The following is a 20,271-nucleotide window of genomic DNA, read 5'->3' as shown; positions in this document are numbered from 1 at the left end:
CACGCCTTAATCTGCCACGATGCACCCCTTTGATTTTGTCAACAGCTCTCAACAGTTGACTTGATACAAGAGAACTGTGCCTGTACTGATATTTGCGCACTCTCTGAGGAGCTCACATTGTGACAACGGAAGATCGGACAATCAAATCATTCAAGCTCAGAAATCAGAATATTTGCTTAAAAAAAGTAAGTAAAAATATAACATACTCAATTATTGTTATTTTATAAAAAATTTAAAAAATAAATATATTTCTATATATTTTCCCATCATAATACATTTATATAAACAATAAACAATAGGGGTTTGGATCAGGATTACTCAATCACTGAACTATAGATTTTTGATATATATGTAGGGTTACTGGAACTGACATTAATATATATACAGGGTTACTGGAACTTACAATGTTATTCTGCGAAAGATAATTCTATTCTAGGATTTTTTCCGTCCAAACTCTTCTTTCGATTGAATATATAATCGATTATTTTAAACCAACACAAAAATATATACTCATAAAACAGATCAATTAAAAAAATAACTGAAAAATTATTTCGTAGAGAAACAAAAAATAACACAAACCTAACAGTCAAACCACACTCAATCCTAAACACACATCTATAACTATAAGTATCGTCAGTTGAATTGAAGTGTCTCGGATGTTCCAACTCTAGATTATCCACACATATACACAGAGCTAGAACAGAAAGGCAAAAAAGTCATGGGAGAGTTTAAGCACATACTTGTAGCGAAATTCACAGAAGACACTACCCCTCAGGAAATCGAGAGTCTCATCAAGGGCTATGCCAATCTCGTCTCTCTTGTTCCCACCATGAAATCTTTTCACTGGTATCTACTCACCTGCCCTTGCTAACTTTTTTACTAATTTAATTTCTATTATCTTTATTTTTTGTGTCAATGTGCTTAATTGTTAATATATGTACTTGTTGGTATCCAAAAATCAATAAACCATTGAGGATTTCCTCAAGATTAAGCCATTGAGGATTTGAAATTGATTGCAGATGATCCGGTGGCTATTGAGGTCCATTTGTTTTGCATCGAAAAAGTTTGTTGTTGCGAAATTTACAAGTAATTATTATGTCACCCAGTTTAGTTGGTTCATTCTCAATGTATAGCTTACGGGCCTTACAAATTTGTAACATGAAAGAACCAACCGATACTAAAAATTGGGGTGAGAGTTATATATATATAACTTGAGGTAATTGCATATCGCACCCTCTAAGTATCGTTCAAAAACGATAGAGTGCCTATACTTTAAAAAACTCAACTCGCACCCCTTATCTTTACTTCTCAAAACCGAGATGCACCCCCTGCCGTTAACTTTTGTTAACTCAGTGCACTCCGTTAAGTCACTATATATCTAATTGCAATTTGGACCCCCTAACTTACGTTCAAAAACGATATTGTACCCATATTTTTGAAAACTTGAATCGCACCACCTATTTTTACATCTCAGGAACGATACGCACCCCCTCCGTTGAATTCCGTTACCTTCCGTTAAAATACTCCTCCGTCTCAATTTACATCCCTTTTGCTTTTTGAGGAGTTAAATTGACTAATTTTTGACCAACTATTTGAAAATATGTATTTATTAAAATAGACTAGATTTAATTTTTGATGATATTTTTTTAAAAAAATTTTGATCAGTTTTTCCAAACAAAATTATTAAAATTTATATATTTTAATCAATAGATAAATTTATGTATGATTTATAATAAATATCACATAATATTTATTTTTCATATTTAAAATAGTGTGTATTTTAAGTACCTAATACATATGTCACTAAAAATTTAAAATCATAAATTTAAAATCATTCAATATGTAAAATCATTTTGACTTGGGCATTACTTAATTAAACAAAAATTTAAAAAAAAAATATCATCAAAAAGTAAATCTAGTCTATTTGTTTTCGCAAATAATAGAGGGTTCGAATTTCGCAAATAATAAAGGTAACTGCAATTCGGACCCCCTATTATTTACCTCTATTAAAATAGGCTAGATTTACTTTTTGATGATATTTTTTTTAAACAAAATTTAGTATATTTTAATATGTAACTTTCTATTTCCTAAAATAATAAATAAATATTTTTTTAATAGTTGGTCAAAAATTAGTCAATCTGACTTCTCAAAAAGCAAAAGGTACATGTAAATTGAGACGGAGGAGTATTTTACCGGAAGGTAACGGAATTCAACGGAGGGGGTGCGTATCGTTCTTGAAATGTAAAGATAGGTGGTCCGATTTGGGTTTCCAAAAGTACGGGTACAATATCGTTTTTGAACGTAAGTTAGGGGGTCCGAATTGCAATTATATATATAGTGACTTAACGGAGTGCACTGAGTTAACGGAAGTTAACGACAGGGGGTGCATCTCGGTTTTGAGAAGTAAAGATAAGGGGTGCGAGTTGAGTTTCTTAAAGTATAGGTACTCTATCGTTTTTGAACGATACTTAGGGGGTGCGATATGCAATTACCTCATATAACTTTGTTAGTGTCGAATTACAAACTTAAAATAAGTTGCAAATCGGTTGTTTGAATCACTTGATGAATAACTTATACGGTTTTCAAGATTACTTTTTGTCGTTTTGTATAATAAGCAAATCTGACTTGAGTAACTTAAATATGGAATTATGATAACTACGACATATGTATGTTAATATATAAACTTATAAGTTGTATGTTAAGCAAAACTGACTTAAGTAACTTCAAAGTGGAATTATGATAACTACGACATATGTATGTTAATAAAGGTCTATTTTAACTTGGCATTAAGAGATACTTTGTCAAACAGATCCTTTGTACCACTGGACTAAAATCTCGCTTTCTTTTAAAATATTATTTTTGTGAAATGTAGCTTAACTTGAAGATTTGGTTTGGTTATTGTTTCAACAAAGGATCACCATTTTCAGTTGAAATGATTTAATTTTTTTTTAATTTTATGGTTGAATGTTTAGTATACACCTAAACCTGTATGTACGATATATCTGTCTTTCGATTCTTTGCAATAAGCTTATTAGTCATATGGATATAACAAAAGAGAACTGAAATAGTTTTTAGGGGCATCTGATGTGGAATCAAAGAGACTTTCCAACATCTTCATTTATATAGAGAAACTACTTAGAGGGGTTTCTTTAATTCACACAGACACACAAACACAAGGTCACAAGGTGTAGGAGTTTTTATGTCGGTGTGTATGTGTTCTCAGGTGTCTAAACTGCTTCTTTAGTAAGGACTTCTTATACTCGAGAGATTACAAATGTGTTCTCTCTAAGTTGGGAGACTGTCTGAGTAATATCTAATTAAACATAATCTAGATGTTTCAGGGGCTAGGATAGGAGCATCTAAACTGATTCATATATTAGATGTCGTGTATTCATTTATGTGGTTGGACATTTTGTACTATCATATTTGCAAAACTTTGTTGCACCTTATTATTAGCAATGACTTTACATTTTACAATATCTCAATGTAGATGTAATTATAACTTATCTTGCTTAAAAGTTCAAAAGTTTTCTTCTCTATTTGTAGAAACAAGGTAATAGGAATCTGTATTTTCATGCTGTAGGGGCAAGGATGTGAGCACGGAGAACTTGCACCAAGGTTTCACCCATGTGTTTGAGTCGACTTTTGATAGCCCAGAAGGTATTGCGGAATATGTAGCTCATCCCCACCATGTGGAGTTTGCAAATATTTTCCTCCCTAAACTAGAGAAAGTAATAGTCATTGACTACAAACCCACTGCTGTTCATCCCTGAGCTGAAAGGAGGGCACTGACTATCCATTGTCTTTCGACTTCTGTTAATTTTATGTGTGTTTTTCAGGATTTTACTATATGTACTTTGTTGAAACTATTATGTCGGAACTTGAATTCGTGTGAACGAGGAATCTTGTTCTGAATAAAGTTATATAGTCTGGTTAAAAGAGTTTCAGTTACATATTTTAATCTTGGAATCTTGGAATATAGACAAGATTGAGACTACTGCAGTTTGCAGGTTCTAAGCTGAATTGATTTTCTGCCAAGTATTCTCTAGACCATCTTATTTGATCCCAAAATCCAAATTTGCATCATTTTTGGATCTGTCTCAAATTTGAATTTTTATATCACTGCTGGGTTTGTCAAGAGGCTAAAGCAAACAACTTATTACCGTATTATGTAGAAGATGGGCAGCTTTGTGTACTCTTTATATATCTATTTATATACTTATATATGTTTAACTAGGGAAGAAAACGCGCTCCGCGCGAGTGAGAAAATATAAAACAAAAAATATTTTAAAAAATCTTTATTATCTATAATTTCTGGATTCTTTCATTTTATATTTGTTGTTGAGATATAAGAAAATATAACTTCCTTTGAAGTTAAACCTTCAACACCTATTAAAAGAAACATATATCTAATTAAAAGATCTTTATTATCTATAATTTCTGGATTCTTTCATTTTATATACTTTTTTTTGAAGCAATTTTATATTTGTCGTTGGAATATAAGAAAATATAACTTCCTTTAAAACTAAACCTTTAACGCTTGTTAAAATTAGAAACATATATCTAATTTAATTTAAATCCTTGACATACAAACAAAAATAAAGTATAGGAAAATAGGATAAAGAGTCTTTGAGATTCAAAATCAGCTCTCTTGATAGCATCTTCACGTGTAAACATGCTGCATTTTTTACATTCTTATTCACTATAAAAAGAACAAAGACGACTTATTAAACTGATCACAATGAAAAGTATATAATAAATTAAAATTCGAGACAAATCAATATAAATAACCGCACCCATTCAGCAATTAAAAAACTTTATAAGCCACGGCAATCCCTTACCAATATTACAACCCAAGGTAAATGCTATCCCCACCCAATTCAGGCACCAACAGATTTGCCGAAATAAGATAGGAAGACAGGACCACACTGCCAGTACAACGTCTGATCGCTGCAAGCCTACAGAATAAAAACCATAACCTTCTACCTGCAGCATCTGCAACTAACCTCTGTGATGCAAACTGGAAAAAATCCTAGATTCAGACAGCAGCAGGAAACTGATATAAAACACACACCCAGCCGCAAAGCAAAAACCACATCCCCTGCCAATAAAACCTTCATCCGGAAAACAACCAAACACACGAACAACAACAACCAAAATTCACTCCTAAATCTGTACCACACTCCCAACTTAAAACAGCAACTTCCATACAAATTAAACAAACCCAGATTACAACAGCAACACCAAGCCAGAAACTCCCAGACTAAAGAACTCCAAAACGTAGCAACGACATCGGCACCCAAACAAAAAAGCTCGAGCATTCCAAAGAGGTGACTGAGAAAGACCTTGCAAGCAAACTGAGATCTGCAGACCCAATAACCTACGACAGTGCTCTAATAAATAGCACGTTAAGACCCAAAAATTATAGCAAAATATAACTCTCAACAGCCAAATCCAACAAGCAACAACAAACACAAAATCCCAGACATACAGACCAGAATTATGTCCTTGACTCCTAGAGCGAATTTCCAGCAGAAAAATAAAGTCCTCCATATCAACACAATTGGATTGAAAGGAGCTCAGGATTTAAACCCCAACTTAACATCTCTTCTCTCACCCTCGGAGAATTAACAACTGAATAATCTGCCCCACAAATAATCTTCTATTTCGTTCATGCCAGAGATGGAGTAGTATTATAGATGCTAAAACCAGTTCATTGACCAAAACATGCAACGATTTACCCTGCCAAGCAGAGGCGTCTTCAGGGGGAGTCTTCCCATCTATTTGCCTAGGGCCTCCATCCATACAGGGGCCTCCTATATATACAGTCATTTAACTTTAGGCTCATGTAATAAAATAAAAAATAGATAAAAGCCCAATAAAATATAATGTTTTTCAATATTTTAAATCACTTTAAGTCTTTAATATATCCAAAAAGTAGAAAACCTAATACGCTCAATTGAGCAGATATAGAACCAGAGCAGCATGCCAGCAAAGATAATATATAGTGATCTCTTCAATTCTTCTCTACTTTGAGATTTTTAATTCAAAATTAATTTTCTATACTAGATACTACATATTTTTGATTCTTTGTAGTATATTACTAGGGCCTCCGAAATCCTGGAGACGCCCCTGCTGCCAAGTAACAGCTGAAGCTCGAATAAACTCCTCCCAGCACCCTTTGTACAACAAACAATAACCTCTCAATTGAAAAGCCCTTAATACATTAAGACAAAAACCACACTGAAAAAACAAATTATCCAAGACCTCCACAAAAACTAAACGCAGCACTTCTATGAATTTGCCAAAATTTAAGGCGATCTTGCGTAAGCAGTCGATCCCGGACAGCTAGCCAAAAAGTGAAACAATGTTTAGGAATACTTTTAGCAAACCGAATCAAATGCCACCATATCACTTTGGAATTTCTCAGCCTAATATCCTCCCAGACTTGATTAATACTAAAATTTACTTGCTTTTCTTCTTTCGAAATCCACATAACCTGATCATGCCCCTCAGAGAACCGAGGCTCAATGCCCCGCAATTGAGGAATCATGAACAGCAGAGCTTGAGGCCATTCCCATATGCCATCTTCTCAAAAAATCATAGGCCAAATAAAATTTCAATTTCGAGTTCAGGAGGCCAGAAGTTTGCAAATAACTACATTATAGACTTGTCTCTATAATACTTGCAGAAATGGACCGGAACATATGACCCTTTTTACAATAACCGTGAAATATACATGAAGGAAGTGGGAGGCCAAAAAAAAAAAACTGGAAGAATAAAACCTGATTAATGCAAGCCATCGCCTCTTCTTTCTGGAGTACAGATTTTCGATATTCCAAGACATGCTTAAGATGATCCCTGTCATCAGCAAGAAAAATAGTTGCTGCATAAGAACTTATAGATATCATATTGCAATAGGATAAAGAGGAAGGTGATCTTACTTGGAAATTTCATCTTGCATAGCATTGCCAGCTCCATATGAACCTCCAGCACACTGAATCACAATAAAAAAAACATTGACAAAATTTTGTAAGCTTGAGAGGAAAAAAGAGATTATCAGTATATCCAAATCAATGTGGCGACCCAATATACAATCATCTCCTGTCTCTCTCTCTCTGTCTCGGGCGCTTTGCTGTAGGGCTGCGATTGCATCTTTGAAGTTTGAGAGAGATTGAGCCGAGTTGGGCGAAGGGGTTTTCGATGCTGCGGGGTTTATCAAGGCGTTTGATATACAGGACACTAAAAAGTCATGAATCCAGTAACTCTTCAGCTAGCTTTAAAAAAATATGCAATTTTAAAAAATTGTGATTATTAAATAGCAAAAATCCAGAAAATCACAGAATTTGAAAGAAGGCTGCAGGGGCCTGCCACGTCAGCGTGGGAGGAACCTCCTTTATATAAATATAAAGATGGCAATCAAGGACAATAGGATGCATGCAATGAAAAATGGTCCCAGATTTTACAAAATCTGGAAGTAATGTCCAGAATAAGTTGAATAACAGAGTTATAAAAAATGACCTCAAAATACTCGTTATTAACGCTAAATAATATAACGTTTTCAATTTAAGAAGAAAACGCTGATATAATTTTTAATTTGAAGAAATATATTCATATAAATAATAGTTAATTTTCCCTTCAAATTAGAGTGTTTTTTAAGTAATGTACATGAAAATGTTAAAAAATTTAATAAAAAATTATTAGATTCATTTTATATGAATTCCCTGTTAATACCAAAGATACAAAGATTACATGAACATAATGCCAAAACTAACAATAATATATCAACACCTATGAGTTGGTCTGGGACCGAAGAAAGACTTATTCGAGATACTTGGATCATGCATATTATTGGAGTATATTAATTTAGGAGTCGTCCCTTTTGCAAGTCGGAGAGTAGAGGCTTTGGCCCTGTTTGAGAATTAACGGTTAGCGGTTAGCTGTTAACGGATTGAATTAGATATTTTGACTAGTTGATTTAAAAAGATGTTTTGACTAGCGGATTGAATTAGCGGTTCCTTGTAAAACTATTTGGTAAATAGCTGTTTGATGAGCTTTTTGTGACACATACCCAAACCGCTAACCCAAAAAGCTCTTCAAACTAGCTTTTTGAAAATTAGCTTTTCGAGCTCAAACCTCTATTTCAATCCGCTAACTACTGAACACTAACATTAGCGGATTGAAATAGTCAAACCTCTAAAACACCTCAAACCTCTAATTTTACCCCAAACCCACGATGCACCCCAATGACTGCATCAACAGCTCACAACAGTTGACTTAAGACTACAAGAGGGCTGTCGGCTGTACTAATATTTTCACACTTTCTCAGCACGAGCTCACATTGTTAAATCGAAAAATTACATGATCCCATCTCAGACATCAGAATATTTGATAAAAATCCTTTTGTCTTATCGCTTTTTTCAGCTGTGACTAATTTGAAAATCCTTTTCTTTTATCTGATTAAATAATCAAAAAATAATTTATTTACTTTTTATGTTTCCATCATAATACACTACATAAACAATAAAGGGCTTTTTTCATAAATACCCAAGTCAAAAAGAAATTTTGCAAAAATACTGTCATTTTTTAAAACAAATTGCAAAAATACTATTATTCAATTTTTTTTTTTTGCAAAAATACAATTTTGCATATGCAACCAAATCTGCAACTACGAGCAACCATACTTGCAACTACATATGTAACTTTTAAAAAAAAAACTGTAAAAATTATATTAAATTGCATAATAAGTTGCAATGAGTTGCAAAGACAAAAAAACAAATGCCCCTGCGGGGTCAAAAGCAAAATCAACTAGTATTGCAACCACAAACAACCGTCACCAACCAAAACTTTCTAGAGAGATAAAGCATAAAAAGAAACAAAAGCTTATCCTGAGCACCTAAAATCAACACGAGCAGCCACTTTTGGAAGCTTCCACTCCGGCCTTCTTCACTTCTCTTGATTCGTGTCCTCCATCTTTCTCATGTATTTATCATTTTTTGGAATCAATTTGATTTACCCAAGATCTGATATCCTAATCAACAATTTATCTTATCAATTGAAGTTTGATGGAACTGATAATGAAAAAAATGAGACAAAGAAAAAGAAGGATAAAAGAGCGAGGAGAAGGAAATAGAGAGAGAGCGAAGAGATGAGAGATGGAAGCGGAAGAGAGAGACAGAGAAGAGAGGCCTGGAGCAAGAGGAGGCGCGTAGGGTTTTGGGTGGGTGAGGGGAGCCGTATAAGTGCAAATAGTTATGTTATTTTTTTAAAAAAAAAGTAAATCTGCAATTTTTAGGTAAAGATTGTATTATTGCAATTAAAATGTTAAAAAGATGTATATTTGATAAATACCCAACAATTAAACATTACTTTCAAATCCCTGACAATCAAAAAATCAGACATAGTGTCATAAAAAAAACTAAAATTTAACTCTATATTTTTTTACATATATGCAGGTATCATCCGGTATTTTTTATTTTAAAGTTTTTCCCATTTAACTCTTCGTCTCACAAAACATATACCAATGATAATCGATTATTCTAAACAATATAAACCAATTTATTACAAAAACAACTCAGAAATTAATTCAAAAAGAAAAAGAAATAACACAAATCTAATAATCAAAACTCAAACCCCACCGAATCAGTTTGCCGTTGTATGAATATCCAGCGGCCAAGATTAAAATAAAAGTTTAATATGTACAGTTTTTTTTACTGTTGGACGGATCTCGTCCAGCGCTAAAAAAGCGCTGGACGAGGTTATAATCTTCGCCTGGCCGGTGGATTTTCATCCAACGAAAACTTATAATTTTCGTCTGGCCGGTGGATATTCATTCAACGGCCCACGAACTGTGGGTTAGGTAAACAGTCAATGCCATATGTAATTATGTATGCAGGGAGCGCTGCCCATAAGTAGCACCAGTTGAACTGAAGTGTCTCGGATCCAACTCTAGATTACACAGACACATATACACAGAGCTAGAAGTCTAAGAACAGAAAGGCAAAAAGATATGGGAGAGTTTAAGCACATACTTGTAGTAAAATTCAGAGAAGACACCACCCCTCAAGAAATCGAGAGTCTCATCAAGGGCTTTGCCAATCTCGTCTCTCTCGTTCCCACCATGAAATCTTTTCACTGGTATCTACTCACCTACCCTTGCTTCTTCTTTTTTTGTTATTGATTTAATTTCTATTATCTTTATATTTTGTGTCAGTTTGCTTGATTATTAATATATGTACTTGTTCGTATCCAAAAATTAATAAACCCATGATCTGATCCTCATTTCCTCAAAATTAAGGCATTGAGGATTTGAAATTGTGGTAAATACATATTCTACTTGCTTCCGACTGATTGCGGATGATCCGATGGCTATTGAGGTCCATTTTTTGTATCGAAAATGTTTTGTTATTGCTCCAACTCTTAAAACAAACACCGACAACATGACTGAAAACTTGTTTAATCCTCTAGAATTCAAGAACACAAATTTTGCAGATTAATATTTACAAAATACGGTTGCTTTTTTTTAAAGGAAAATGCAGGATAAATAAGATCAACTAAAGTTGACTTAATATTTTCGTGGACGTAATGGTAGTTTCAGTAACGGAATAGACACGCAAACACAGGGTGTAATTATTTTTTATTTTAGGTGTGTATATGTTATCAGGTGTCTAAACTGCTTGTTTAGTCAGGACTTCTCTCATACTCAAGAAATTACAAATGTGTTCTTTTTAAGTTGGGAGACTGTCGGAGTTATTCTAAACTCCAAATTCCCTGTGAATATCTAACTAAACATTTCAGGGGCTAGGATAGGAGCATCTAAACTGATTCATATACTAGAGTGTCTTATTAAGCAATGACTTTAGAAGTATCTCACTGTAGATCTAATTATAGCTTATCTTGCTCAAAAGTTTCATCTCTATTTGTAGAAACAAGGTAATAGAAATCTGTACTATTATGCTGTAGGGGCAAGGATTTGAGCACAGAGAACTTGCACCAAGGTTTCACCCATGTGTTTGAGTCGACCTTTGATAGCTTAGAAGGTATTGCGGAATATGGAGCTCATCCTCACCATGTGGAGTTTGCAAATATTTTCGTCCCTAAACTAGAGAAAGTAATAGTCATTGATTACAAACCCGCTGCTGTTCAGCCCTGAGCTGAATGGAGGGCACTGACTATCCATTGTTTTCCGACTTCTGTTAATTTTATGTGTGTTTTTCTGGATTTTACTGTATGTACTTTGTCGAAACTATCATCTCGGAACTTGAATTGTTGTAAACGAGGAATCTCTTTCTGAATAAAGTCATATACTACACTAGTGTTTCTGAGTAGTAGTTCGGTTAAAAGAGTTTCAGTTACATATTCAATCTTGGAATACTGACAAGATTGCACCTACTGCAGTCTGCAGGTTCTAGGCTGAATTAATTTTAACCAACTGCACTAGTGTTTAACTAGTAGTATCATTCACCATGGCTCATTTCTTCTAAACATGCTGTTGGCAGTCCAATAATATTAATGACAATGACTCCAAGCAAAACATGTAAGTAATGGAAGTCTAGTAGCCAAGCATGCAATAATAATAAAATTACCTTTTCCCAATTTTTGAATCACAAGAATGATATGGATAAAAGCACTAACTAGTCTGTTTGAGGGCCAGGTCCCCTGGCGATAAAGAGGTATTTTCATTCGAACATGAGCCTAATTTCAATTCTCAAATCACTTCCTCTAAGTTTACCAGTTAAACTTGAAATACTTCATACTTCTGGCTTGCTTAATATTAATCCTAGATCATGAACCTGTAAAAGACCCGGTATACACACATCCGAGAAAGCCAGCAATTCTTAAGGATGACTGGAATCACAAGCGACATTGAACTACTTAGGGTACAAAGAGAACAAGACAAACTATTTTCTCATTTAATCATGTTGTGGCACAAGAAGCAATCACATTCAAAAGAAAAGAGACCGAATCGCACCTTAATCTGTGTGGTGCCCAGTTGCAACAAGAAAGATCGGGAATATTCTGTCGCAGCGTGAAAGATCAATAGTTTCTCACACCCATGTTGGATCATATCCCACGAAAGGTATATGGAATTATGTAGAGTCTGCTTAATAGAGCTCCGAAAGATGGAATGATATTAATGTTTTAAAATTAGCGAGATTGTGAGCATAAACCACTACCAAAAAACAAATACCGACAAACTACAATCATATATTTTTAAAATTATAAATTGAAGTGCAGCAACACTGATATATTTTGCAGTACTAGACACCAACACTCTATTTGCAGCTCCTGATTCATATATTTTGATACCAAAACTGCATACCAAAGGCAGTACCTGGTGTAGAGTGTGGCATAGTTAGCTGATTCTTGTAAATTTTCACAACATATTTCTAATGTTATTAAACTGTACCAACTTGTTTAATGCAGAGAAATTATTTAATGTGAACAAACAATTCATAATACTCACAAGGGATTAATTTTTAAAAAGACAAATAACCATTCTACAAAGATGTGCTATACGCACCAAAGAAAATCCTACCTCAAACATAAAGAGATATCAGCTGCAATTGAACAAAACACACTGCTTCACATCCTCACCTCTGGTCCTTCAATCTTAGATTCCATCATTAAATTCTGACGAGTCTTTAGTTAAGTTCCCACAAACACTGCACTCCATCAAATCAGAAGATGAATCCGATAGGGGTTGTGGAGGCAGGGGAGCCAAAGTACCCCAGCAACTGTTTCTATTACACATGTACTTAACAAAGAAATACGCGTGTGGAAAATCATTATTCTGATCATCACTCTCTTCTTCTGCCATGCCATCTTCCACCATTTGCTCATCTTCATTCCATTCCTCCTCCTCTTCTACCATACCATTACCATCACCAGCACCATCCTCATCATCATCTGACCAATTTGCCTCAACCTTACAACGATCACACTCACAGTTAAAACCATAATCCTCCAATAACCTCTTTTGCCTATCTACATACTTAAAATTCACTGGAAAATAACTCAAACAAATCTCCCTCCCAGACGGCACATCATGAATCATCCTAATAACCATATCCGTATTATCATCACCACTATTCTTATCAACATACTCAAACCTACACGCATTTGGAAGACAATCATGATTAAAAAACGATGCATTCAGATAAATCCCATACGCCCTAACCGCCCTCTCCTTATCCTCCTCAAATGGCTCCATCAATCCAAACGCATTCAACTTATCCTTCGCCAACAATGCTGCTACAACCTCCAACGAAACCACAAAACCCTCAGCAGGAGGCCTAATTTCCTTAACCACCGAATACAAAAACCGAACCTCATCACTATCCAAACCCTCCCCTTGCAACGACATAAGAGCACCAAACTTTTCCGGAGACTTAACAGCTAAACAAAAAGCTGCAACCAAAAACCTCGCTTGCAAATGAATCTCCAAATTATCCGGATAAAGACTAATCAGCGGGTTCGCGAAGCGCCTCAACGCTTCGCAAACCCAAGGCGAATGAAACGAGCCTAAAGCAACAGAATGACACTCTGGACTACAAAAAAGAGTAGACTGATTGAAAGACAAGCAAGATTGACAGGAAACAACTGATGGGGTCTGAGAATTGATTGATTTGAAGCAATTGGAGCAGAAATAATGAGGCGTTTTTGATACGAAAGATTGAGCGGAGTAGAGGAGAATTGGGGAGTCTTTGAGAATGATTTCACCGGCTTTGAGTGGACGAGTGGAGATTACTGATCTTCCTCGGCCTTGAATCTCCGTCACGGTGATCGCCGGCGACATTTTCCGGTGAATTTGAGGAGAAATAATTAGGGTTTTAATTAGGGTTTTGGGGACGCTTCCAATGATACGAGTGAGTGTGAAGCAGCAACTAGAAACTGTTCCTAGATTTGGTCCAAGGTTTCAAACTTTCAAAGCCCAAATAACCCCCGCTTAAATTAAGAGTCAATTAAATTATCCTATTTGATCGAAAATATATATATTCATATCTAATTGAATTTAGTCGAATAAAATGTATTTTTGATTGTGTCTATTTGAAAATATCAGTCAAAATTAATTAATTAATGTCGATTGTTTATCTATTTTTGATTTGCGTAATTTTAATTAACTATGGAATGGTCGAATATAATTAAATTCAATCATAAATGGTCGAAAATGAAGTTTATCAACTTGTTTTTGACGGTTGAAAATGGGAAGATTTCCTGTAGTGTAATTCCAAATTATAATAGTGCATTAAATAATAGTAAATAGGAATAAATATCATTCAGAAATTGTAACTTAAAACCAATGCTGTTATTGGAATGGTAAAACTTTAAAAAAATTAATAAATACTATAATTTAAAAAGAGAGATATTATTCATTTTTAAATCAATATAGGAGGGGGCTTTCTTACAAAATAATAATAAAAATGGAGGAGGTGGCCTGGTCTTGTTTTCGCTTCCCTTCATCAAAGTATTATTATTACAATACAGAAATCTTTGTACACTCATAAATTTGAATGTTGAGAAAATATACATCCATACCAAGAATAAGTGATAAACAAAAATGCCAGGGCAGTCAAAAACTTTCCTCTCAAATACTGATCTGTGCCATATTAGCTTAATTAGGAGAATTTTTGGGAAATAATTGATGATAAAACATTACGGGCACAACAAGATAAGATTACGTTTAAAGGTGCATCAAAGATTGTAAATCTCCTCCATTTGACAGATAGCAATCCCCTAATTATTCATCAATGCGAACATAATTATAGTAATATTAGAATAACAAGAAAAGAAACCAGATATCATACGTTACGAGGCACATAGGCAACTGCCAGAACTATACAAAGATAAGCTTTATATTCGTTAATTGCTGCTGTGAGTTCTGGTGGTGCACTTGGGGCATCATCTAAACATGTAGTCATCATAGTAAGAGCTGCCGAGGCCTGGCTACTTGCTTCTTCGAAGACGTGTTCACCGAAATATAACTTGGCCTCCTTAAGATAAGACAATGCATCATCATATTCCTCCAAGCATGAATCAAACTGATACTTTGTTTTGTTATATGCTTTTTCATGGTCAATTTTTCTGATGAGATTTTGCGATTTATGTATTTTTTGTAATGCTGCATCGACGGCGATCTTTCCCAGGCCTGCACGATCAGCACTGACGGAGGGGCTGAGAATTTGGTGACAGAGAGTCTGGTTGCTGGTGGTGGAGCAAATGGAATCAATTAAGGCTTGATCAGCCGATGCAGTAGTGGTCAGTGATACAGCAACTAGGAGGAGAAGAGGAAGCCAAGGGAAACTATATGAAAAGGCCATTTCTGTTTATCTCTGTTTGAGGATAATTGATGTGTTTACATTAGCATTGGTATCATTATATAGGCAAATTTTGAGGTCATTAGGACAGAGGTAAGGAAATAGTTGTCACATTTTTATTTTTATAGGTTAAATTGACTAATTTTTAATCAAACATTATAAGTCAATCTTACAAAACTGAAAATTACATATTAAAAGTTATTTTCGGTGATATATTTCTTAGATTTTATTAATTGATAAAATATTAGATTCCTTTAGTCAATTTGACTGGTCAAAAGTCAAATGTGACAACTAAAAATGGACGGAGGGAGTATAATACGAACCATGAACCTAAACTAGAATGTACTAAAAATATGTTATACATATATGAAAAATCAAAGCCATTTGGATATATAATTTTGAATTAGTGTACAGGATCCCTAGATTATAGCAGTAGTTAATATATAAGAGCTAATCTCTATTGTGATTCTTAGCTAAAATTCAGGATACATAAATATATGTACAGTTGCTCACTAATTCTAGCTATAATCTAATATTTTGGAAAGAACAATGTGCTGAACTCACTGATTATTGCAAGAAAGATATACTAATTACCAAACTATAATTTTGGACTCGGCAGTATGCTCAATTTATGTTTATTATCAGGGCCTTTTCTCCTATCTATCATATTGATAGTTGTTTTTTAAATAACACCAGGAGTGTAATAAAGATCCGAAAAACAAATTCCCATTGAAAAGATTACCTCGTTAGAAGTAACAATTTGATATGTTTATATAGAATAACATAGTTTACACCGAACTAACATTAGAAACTGCCAAAACTATGGCAATATAATCTCCATTTTCTTGATTTGCTGCTTTAAGTTCTGGTGCTACACTTGTGCCATCATTAGAACAAGTATCCACATCAGTATCAGCTGCCGAGGCCCTCACATTTGCGGTACTGAAGTCATTTTTACCGAAAAATGTCTTGCACTCCCTGAGCATGTCCAATGCATTGCTATACGCATCCGCGCATGTTCTATATTGACCCTTTATCCTTGGATCATGCTCCTTTCGCCCAAGTGAATTGACGAGACTTAGAGTTGCTTGTGCTTTTATCCATGCTACATTTGTTGAGATTATTCCTAGGCCGCTGCGATCAGCGCTGGCAGAGTTTTGGAAAACCTGGAAACAGAGAGCTTGGTTGCGGGTTTTGGAGCAAATGGAATTAATCAAGGCCTGATCAGCCGATGCGATGGTGATTAGTGATGCAGCAGCTAGTAAAAGAGGTAGCCACTTGAAACTATAAGAAATGGCCATCTCGTTGTCTTTCTTTATGAAAAATCGAGTGTGTTATTGTATTTACATTGGCTCCAGTGGCATCATTATATAGTGGGAAAAAATAAGGATATCAGAAGAGAGTTACGTTATTACAGATTTAAAGTTATTAAGAATTACTCCATCTATTTTGAAATATAAATCGTTTGACTGTTTGGCATACAATTCGAAGTCTTTTGACCGTATAGTTAAAATCATTATTTTTAAAATTTTATTTTTTTGAATAAAAATATATGATTAATATTATAATTTGGAAAAAGAAAATTTTAAAAATAACAATTTTAACTATACGGTCAAAAGACTTGAAAGTGTGTGCCAAAAATTAAGCGACCTATGTTTCAAAACGGAAGGAGTATAATAAATGGGATGTTTCGTCTTTGCTTTAGATATGTTTCTTCAATGCATTCTGTTTAGGGGCTGCATAGTCTAGTAAATTTACCCAGTGCTCTTACGTTATTATGTCTGAGTTAATTGCGCTCAGAGAGGGGTTTCAACTGGCACTGAATTGGAGTCTGTCCCCACTACAATACATTATAATCATTAGATCAATTAAATTAAACTAAATTGATAAAAATTGTTAGATTGAATTTTATGTATTTCACTACAATGCCACGTAGTGCAGACTTAGGGGCTGTTTGGTTCGCTCCAGAGAAACGGAATGGAATCCAGAAACGAAAACGCGGAGAAAGGAAAGGAATGGTCCTGAATTGTTTTACCTGTTTGGTTTTGTTGCAGAAACGGAATGAAAATTTGTGTGATTAATTTTATATTCGATTTTTTTAATACTATATAATTTCAAAAGAGTTAAATGTATTCAAATTTATAACAAGATAATTTATTTATATTCTAATAAATTAATATAATTTATTTAACCATATTATTAATTTTTTAAAATAAATTAACATGTGAATTATGTCACACTTATATTTAATCAAAAAAACTAAATTAAAAATTATTTTTAATTCTTAAAAATACTTTATATGATAATCTTTTATTTTAATTGTTTAAAATATGAATTATAACTCAAAATAGGAAAAAGGTAAGGAAAGGGAATCCAAATACCTAGTTGGGGGTGGGGAATGAGTTAGGAGCAATATTGGGTAAACCTATTACTAAAAAAGAGAAAAGGGAATGATAATTTTTACAAAACAAACACGTACAAAGGGAATCAATCAGGCTGATTACCTTTCCCTTTCCTGAATACCCCTAATCAAACGGCCCCTTAAGGTTTGAATCACGTCAGCAATATATTAAAATAAATTATTAATTAAATACACATCATTAAATTATTAATATTAACAATTACCCATGCATCAAACAAATTATAGGCGAATATGGATAATTATAATAAGATAGAAAAATTCAATTTGTCGATTACTCAAACTAGGATTTAAAAAAAAATCATCCTGAAATCAGGTATATTGAGTGCAAATTTGTAAAATTATATTAGAATATTGAGATATTCAACTAGGACTTACAATTATCTAAAAAGTTCTATGATATTCAAAATTTTAAATTATACTTAAAAATATTATCGTAATCAATTAATATTATTTAAAATCCATTAAAGTATTATGGTATTCAAAAACTGGTTGATTATTTTTTAATTTCGTAAAATGATGGATTTTGTGATATAATTCAGATACTTTTGAAAAATCTCATCATTATTCATTAGATTTTGAAAAATTGGGGTTTAATCCCAACAACCGTATAACAACACTACGATATTTTGTCTTAAATCAACTAAATTACTTGTAAAATAAAAATCACATACAATCAACTAAAATTCAGAAATTATTACCAATACCTTGAAATTCTAATTCGATACTCCTGAATTTGTCCAAACTCAATGATACAAGAGGCGAACCGAAATTTCACCAAAATAAACTCGGAAAATTCCTTCTATGGGGTGAATATATTGTCAAAGTGAGCACAATTTCATAATCAAAAGAAGTATCAAGATCTTATAATTTAAAAATGATATTCAGATCTTATAATTTAAAAATGATATTGTTCATTTCTGCAGTTAATTATTTACCAAGTGAAGAACCAGCTCTGCTCGCAAATAAAAATCTTAAATTTAATTAGAGAGATATTTTGTGTTATCTTCCATCTACATAGTAAATGATATTTTGAGAATGGTTGCATGTATATATATATTAAGCAATTAAATTAAACAAAAATCGATTTCATGATAGAGAATTAATAGAATTCAATTCAAAATATTGCATAACTTCTTCAGAAGTGACATTTTGATACACATCAAATATGAATAATATCTTTTGTGGTCCTAGATATCATATATTACTACTTACCAGGGACTAATTAAATATAGGAAACTGCCATAACTACGTCAATATAATCTTGATTTTCTTGATTTGCTGCTTTGAGTTGTGGCGCTATATTTTTACCATCATCTGAACAGGTATCCACATCAGTATAAGCTGCCGAGGCCTTAAGATTCGCAAGTCTGAATTCATTTTTAGCGAAAGCAGGCTTGCACTCGTTAAGATTGTCCGAAGCATCACCATACACCTCCAAACATGTTTTGTATTGACCTTTTATCTTTGGATTAGTCTCTTTTGCCGCAAGCGATTTGACAAGATTTAGCGTTGTTTGTGCTTTCCCGAAAGCTACATTTGTTGATATTTGGCCGAGGCCACCACGATCAACGTTGCCTGAGTTTTTAAAAATGTTGTAACATAGAGCTTGGTTGCGGGCTTTGGAGCAAATGGATTTGATTAAGGCTTGATCGGCCGATGAGATGGTGATTAGTGATGCAGCTAGTAAAAGAGTTAGACACTTGATAGTATAAGAAAAGGCCATTCTTAATCTCTCTTCTTGAAAAAATGTTTGTGTTTATGTCTTTACATTAGCAAGAGTGGTATCAATATATAGCTAGTTTGGCTCATAGAAATAAAAAATTGTCATAAATGAATTCTTGTTTTTGTTTCTATATCGTGCTTGAATTTTAATGTAATATTATGAATATGAAAAAGTTATTCTGACATTACTTTCGAATACTATTTTTTTCAGTTACATCATTCTAATATTAAAATTTGATATTATTTCTTTCTTAAATGCATTTTTACATTTAATATTGTGGATACTATGGAAAATCCAAATATACTATTTGAATCAAGCTTTTTAATTATAACTGTGAAACCAAACAAATATAATAAATATTAGTCTAAGAACATTCCAAAACATTATGACAAAAATGAAATGTTAATTTGGGTGTTAGAGCATCTCCAACGGTGTTGGCTACTAATCGTTGGCTAAATTGGACCTGTAAGACGTTATATAAAATTTGCTGAAAGTGTAAGACATTTCGCTTCAATGGTATTTGCTATATTGGTTGGCTATAATATAAAAATAGTATGTTATTAATATTTTAAATTTTTAAAATAGAATATATCAGTTCAATATGGTAATAAATGATGTGCAATTTTCCTACAGATTTCTTACAGACCTGTAGAGGTTCGATAAATTTAGCCATCCATAGGAGGTTGGCCAAATTTATAGACAACAGGTCACTATGGTTGGAGTGTGAACTTTTGAAATTGTTGGCTAAATTTTTTATTTTTGGCATGACAACTCACTTTTTAGCTAATGGGTTTTCATGGTTGGAGATG

The 20,271-nt window shown here is 33.5% G+C and overlaps 6 protein-coding genes and 1 long non-coding RNA gene across 7 annotated transcripts; 2 read left to right on the top strand and 5 right to left on the bottom strand.

The window, feature by feature from the left end:
* Positions 1-608: 608 nt before the first annotated feature.
* Positions 609-3,953, top strand: LOC108200868 (stress-response A/B barrel domain-containing protein HS1-like). Its single transcript, XM_017369134.2, has 2 exons — positions 609-846; positions 3,584-3,953. Exons 1-2 carry the CDS (start codon positions 719-721, stop codon positions 3,771-3,773), a joined length of 318 nt encoding a protein of 105 aa, XP_017224623.1. The 5' UTR covers positions 609-718; the 3' UTR covers positions 3,774-3,953.
* Positions 3,954-4,733: 780 nt separating this feature from the next.
* On the bottom strand, positions 4,734-9,750 carry LOC108203170 (uncharacterized). The gene is made up of 3 exons (XR_010287588.1): positions 8,897-9,750; positions 6,945-7,911; positions 4,734-6,861 (listed from the first exon to the last, which is right to left on the bottom strand). It is a non-coding gene; the product is annotated as an uncharacterized LOC108203170 (long non-coding RNA).
* Positions 9,751-9,888: 138 nt separating this feature from the next.
* Positions 9,889-11,314, top strand: LOC108203169 (stress-response A/B barrel domain-containing protein HS1-like). Its single transcript, XM_017371941.2, has 2 exons — positions 9,889-10,137; positions 10,963-11,314. Exons 1-2 carry the CDS (start codon positions 10,010-10,012, stop codon positions 11,150-11,152), a joined length of 318 nt encoding a protein of 105 aa, XP_017227430.1. The 5' UTR covers positions 9,889-10,009; the 3' UTR covers positions 11,153-11,314.
* Positions 11,315-12,458: 1,144 nt separating this feature from the next.
* On the bottom strand, positions 12,459-13,922 carry LOC108200609 (histone-lysine N-methyltransferase ASHR2). Its single transcript, XM_017368827.2, has one exon. It carries the CDS (start codon positions 13,796-13,798, stop codon positions 12,614-12,616), a length of 1,185 nt encoding a protein of 394 aa, XP_017224316.1. The 5' UTR covers positions 13,799-13,922; the 3' UTR covers positions 12,459-12,613.
* Positions 13,923-14,801: 879 nt separating this feature from the next.
* On the bottom strand, positions 14,802-15,320 carry LOC108201566 (pectinesterase inhibitor 1). Its single transcript, XM_017369857.1, has one exon. It carries the CDS (start codon positions 15,318-15,320, stop codon positions 14,802-14,804), a length of 519 nt encoding a protein of 172 aa, XP_017225346.1.
* Positions 15,321-16,105: 785 nt separating this feature from the next.
* LOC108201565 (pectinesterase inhibitor) lies at positions 16,106-16,618 on the bottom strand. The gene has a single exon (XM_017369856.1). It carries the CDS (start codon positions 16,616-16,618, stop codon positions 16,106-16,108), a length of 513 nt encoding a protein of 170 aa, XP_017225345.1.
* A 2,343-nt stretch (positions 16,619-18,961) lies between these two features.
* LOC108201564 (pectinesterase inhibitor) lies at positions 18,962-19,462 on the bottom strand. Its single transcript, XM_017369855.2, has one exon. It carries the CDS (start codon positions 19,460-19,462, stop codon positions 18,962-18,964), a length of 501 nt encoding a protein of 166 aa, XP_017225344.1.
* Positions 19,463-20,271: the final 809 nt, after the last annotated feature.

Source organism: Daucus carota, chromosome 9 (assembly GCF_001625215.2).
Source record: "Daucus carota subsp. sativus chromosome 9, DH1 v3.0, whole genome shotgun sequence".
NCBI classification, from domain to species: Eukaryota; Viridiplantae; Streptophyta; class Magnoliopsida; order Apiales; family Apiaceae; genus Daucus; species Daucus carota.
Note: the sequence above shows the minus strand (reverse complement) of the source record. Positions and strands in the feature narration are given on the sequence as shown.

Excerpts from the sequence above, each read along its gene's own strand:
- LOC108200868 (XM_017369134.2), top strand. The coding sequence starts at position 719 with ATGGGAGAGTTTAAGCACATACTTGTAGCGAAATTCACAGAAGACACT. Across the intron at positions 847-3,583 it reads ACCATGAAATCTTTTCACTG|GGGCAAGGATGTGAGCACGG; the intron begins GTATCTACTCAC and ends TTCATGCTGTAG.
- LOC108203169 (XM_017371941.2), top strand. The coding sequence starts at position 10,010 with ATGGGAGAGTTTAAGCACATACTTGTAGTAAAATTCAGAGAAGACACC. Across the intron at positions 10,138-10,962 it reads ACCATGAAATCTTTTCACTG|GGGCAAGGATTTGAGCACAG; the intron begins GTATCTACTCAC and ends ATTATGCTGTAG.
- LOC108200609 (XM_017368827.2), bottom strand. The coding sequence starts at position 13,798 with ATGTCGCCGGCGATCACCGTGACGGAGATTCAAGGCCGAGGAAGATCA.
- LOC108201566 (XM_017369857.1), bottom strand. The coding sequence starts at position 15,320 with ATGGCCTTTTCATATAGTTTCCCTTGGCTTCCTCTTCTCCTCCTAGTT.
- LOC108201565 (XM_017369856.1), bottom strand. The coding sequence starts at position 16,618 with ATGGCCATTTCTTATAGTTTCAAGTGGCTACCTCTTTTACTAGCTGCT.
- LOC108201564 (XM_017369855.2), bottom strand. The coding sequence starts at position 19,462 with ATGGCCTTTTCTTATACTATCAAGTGTCTAACTCTTTTACTAGCTGCA.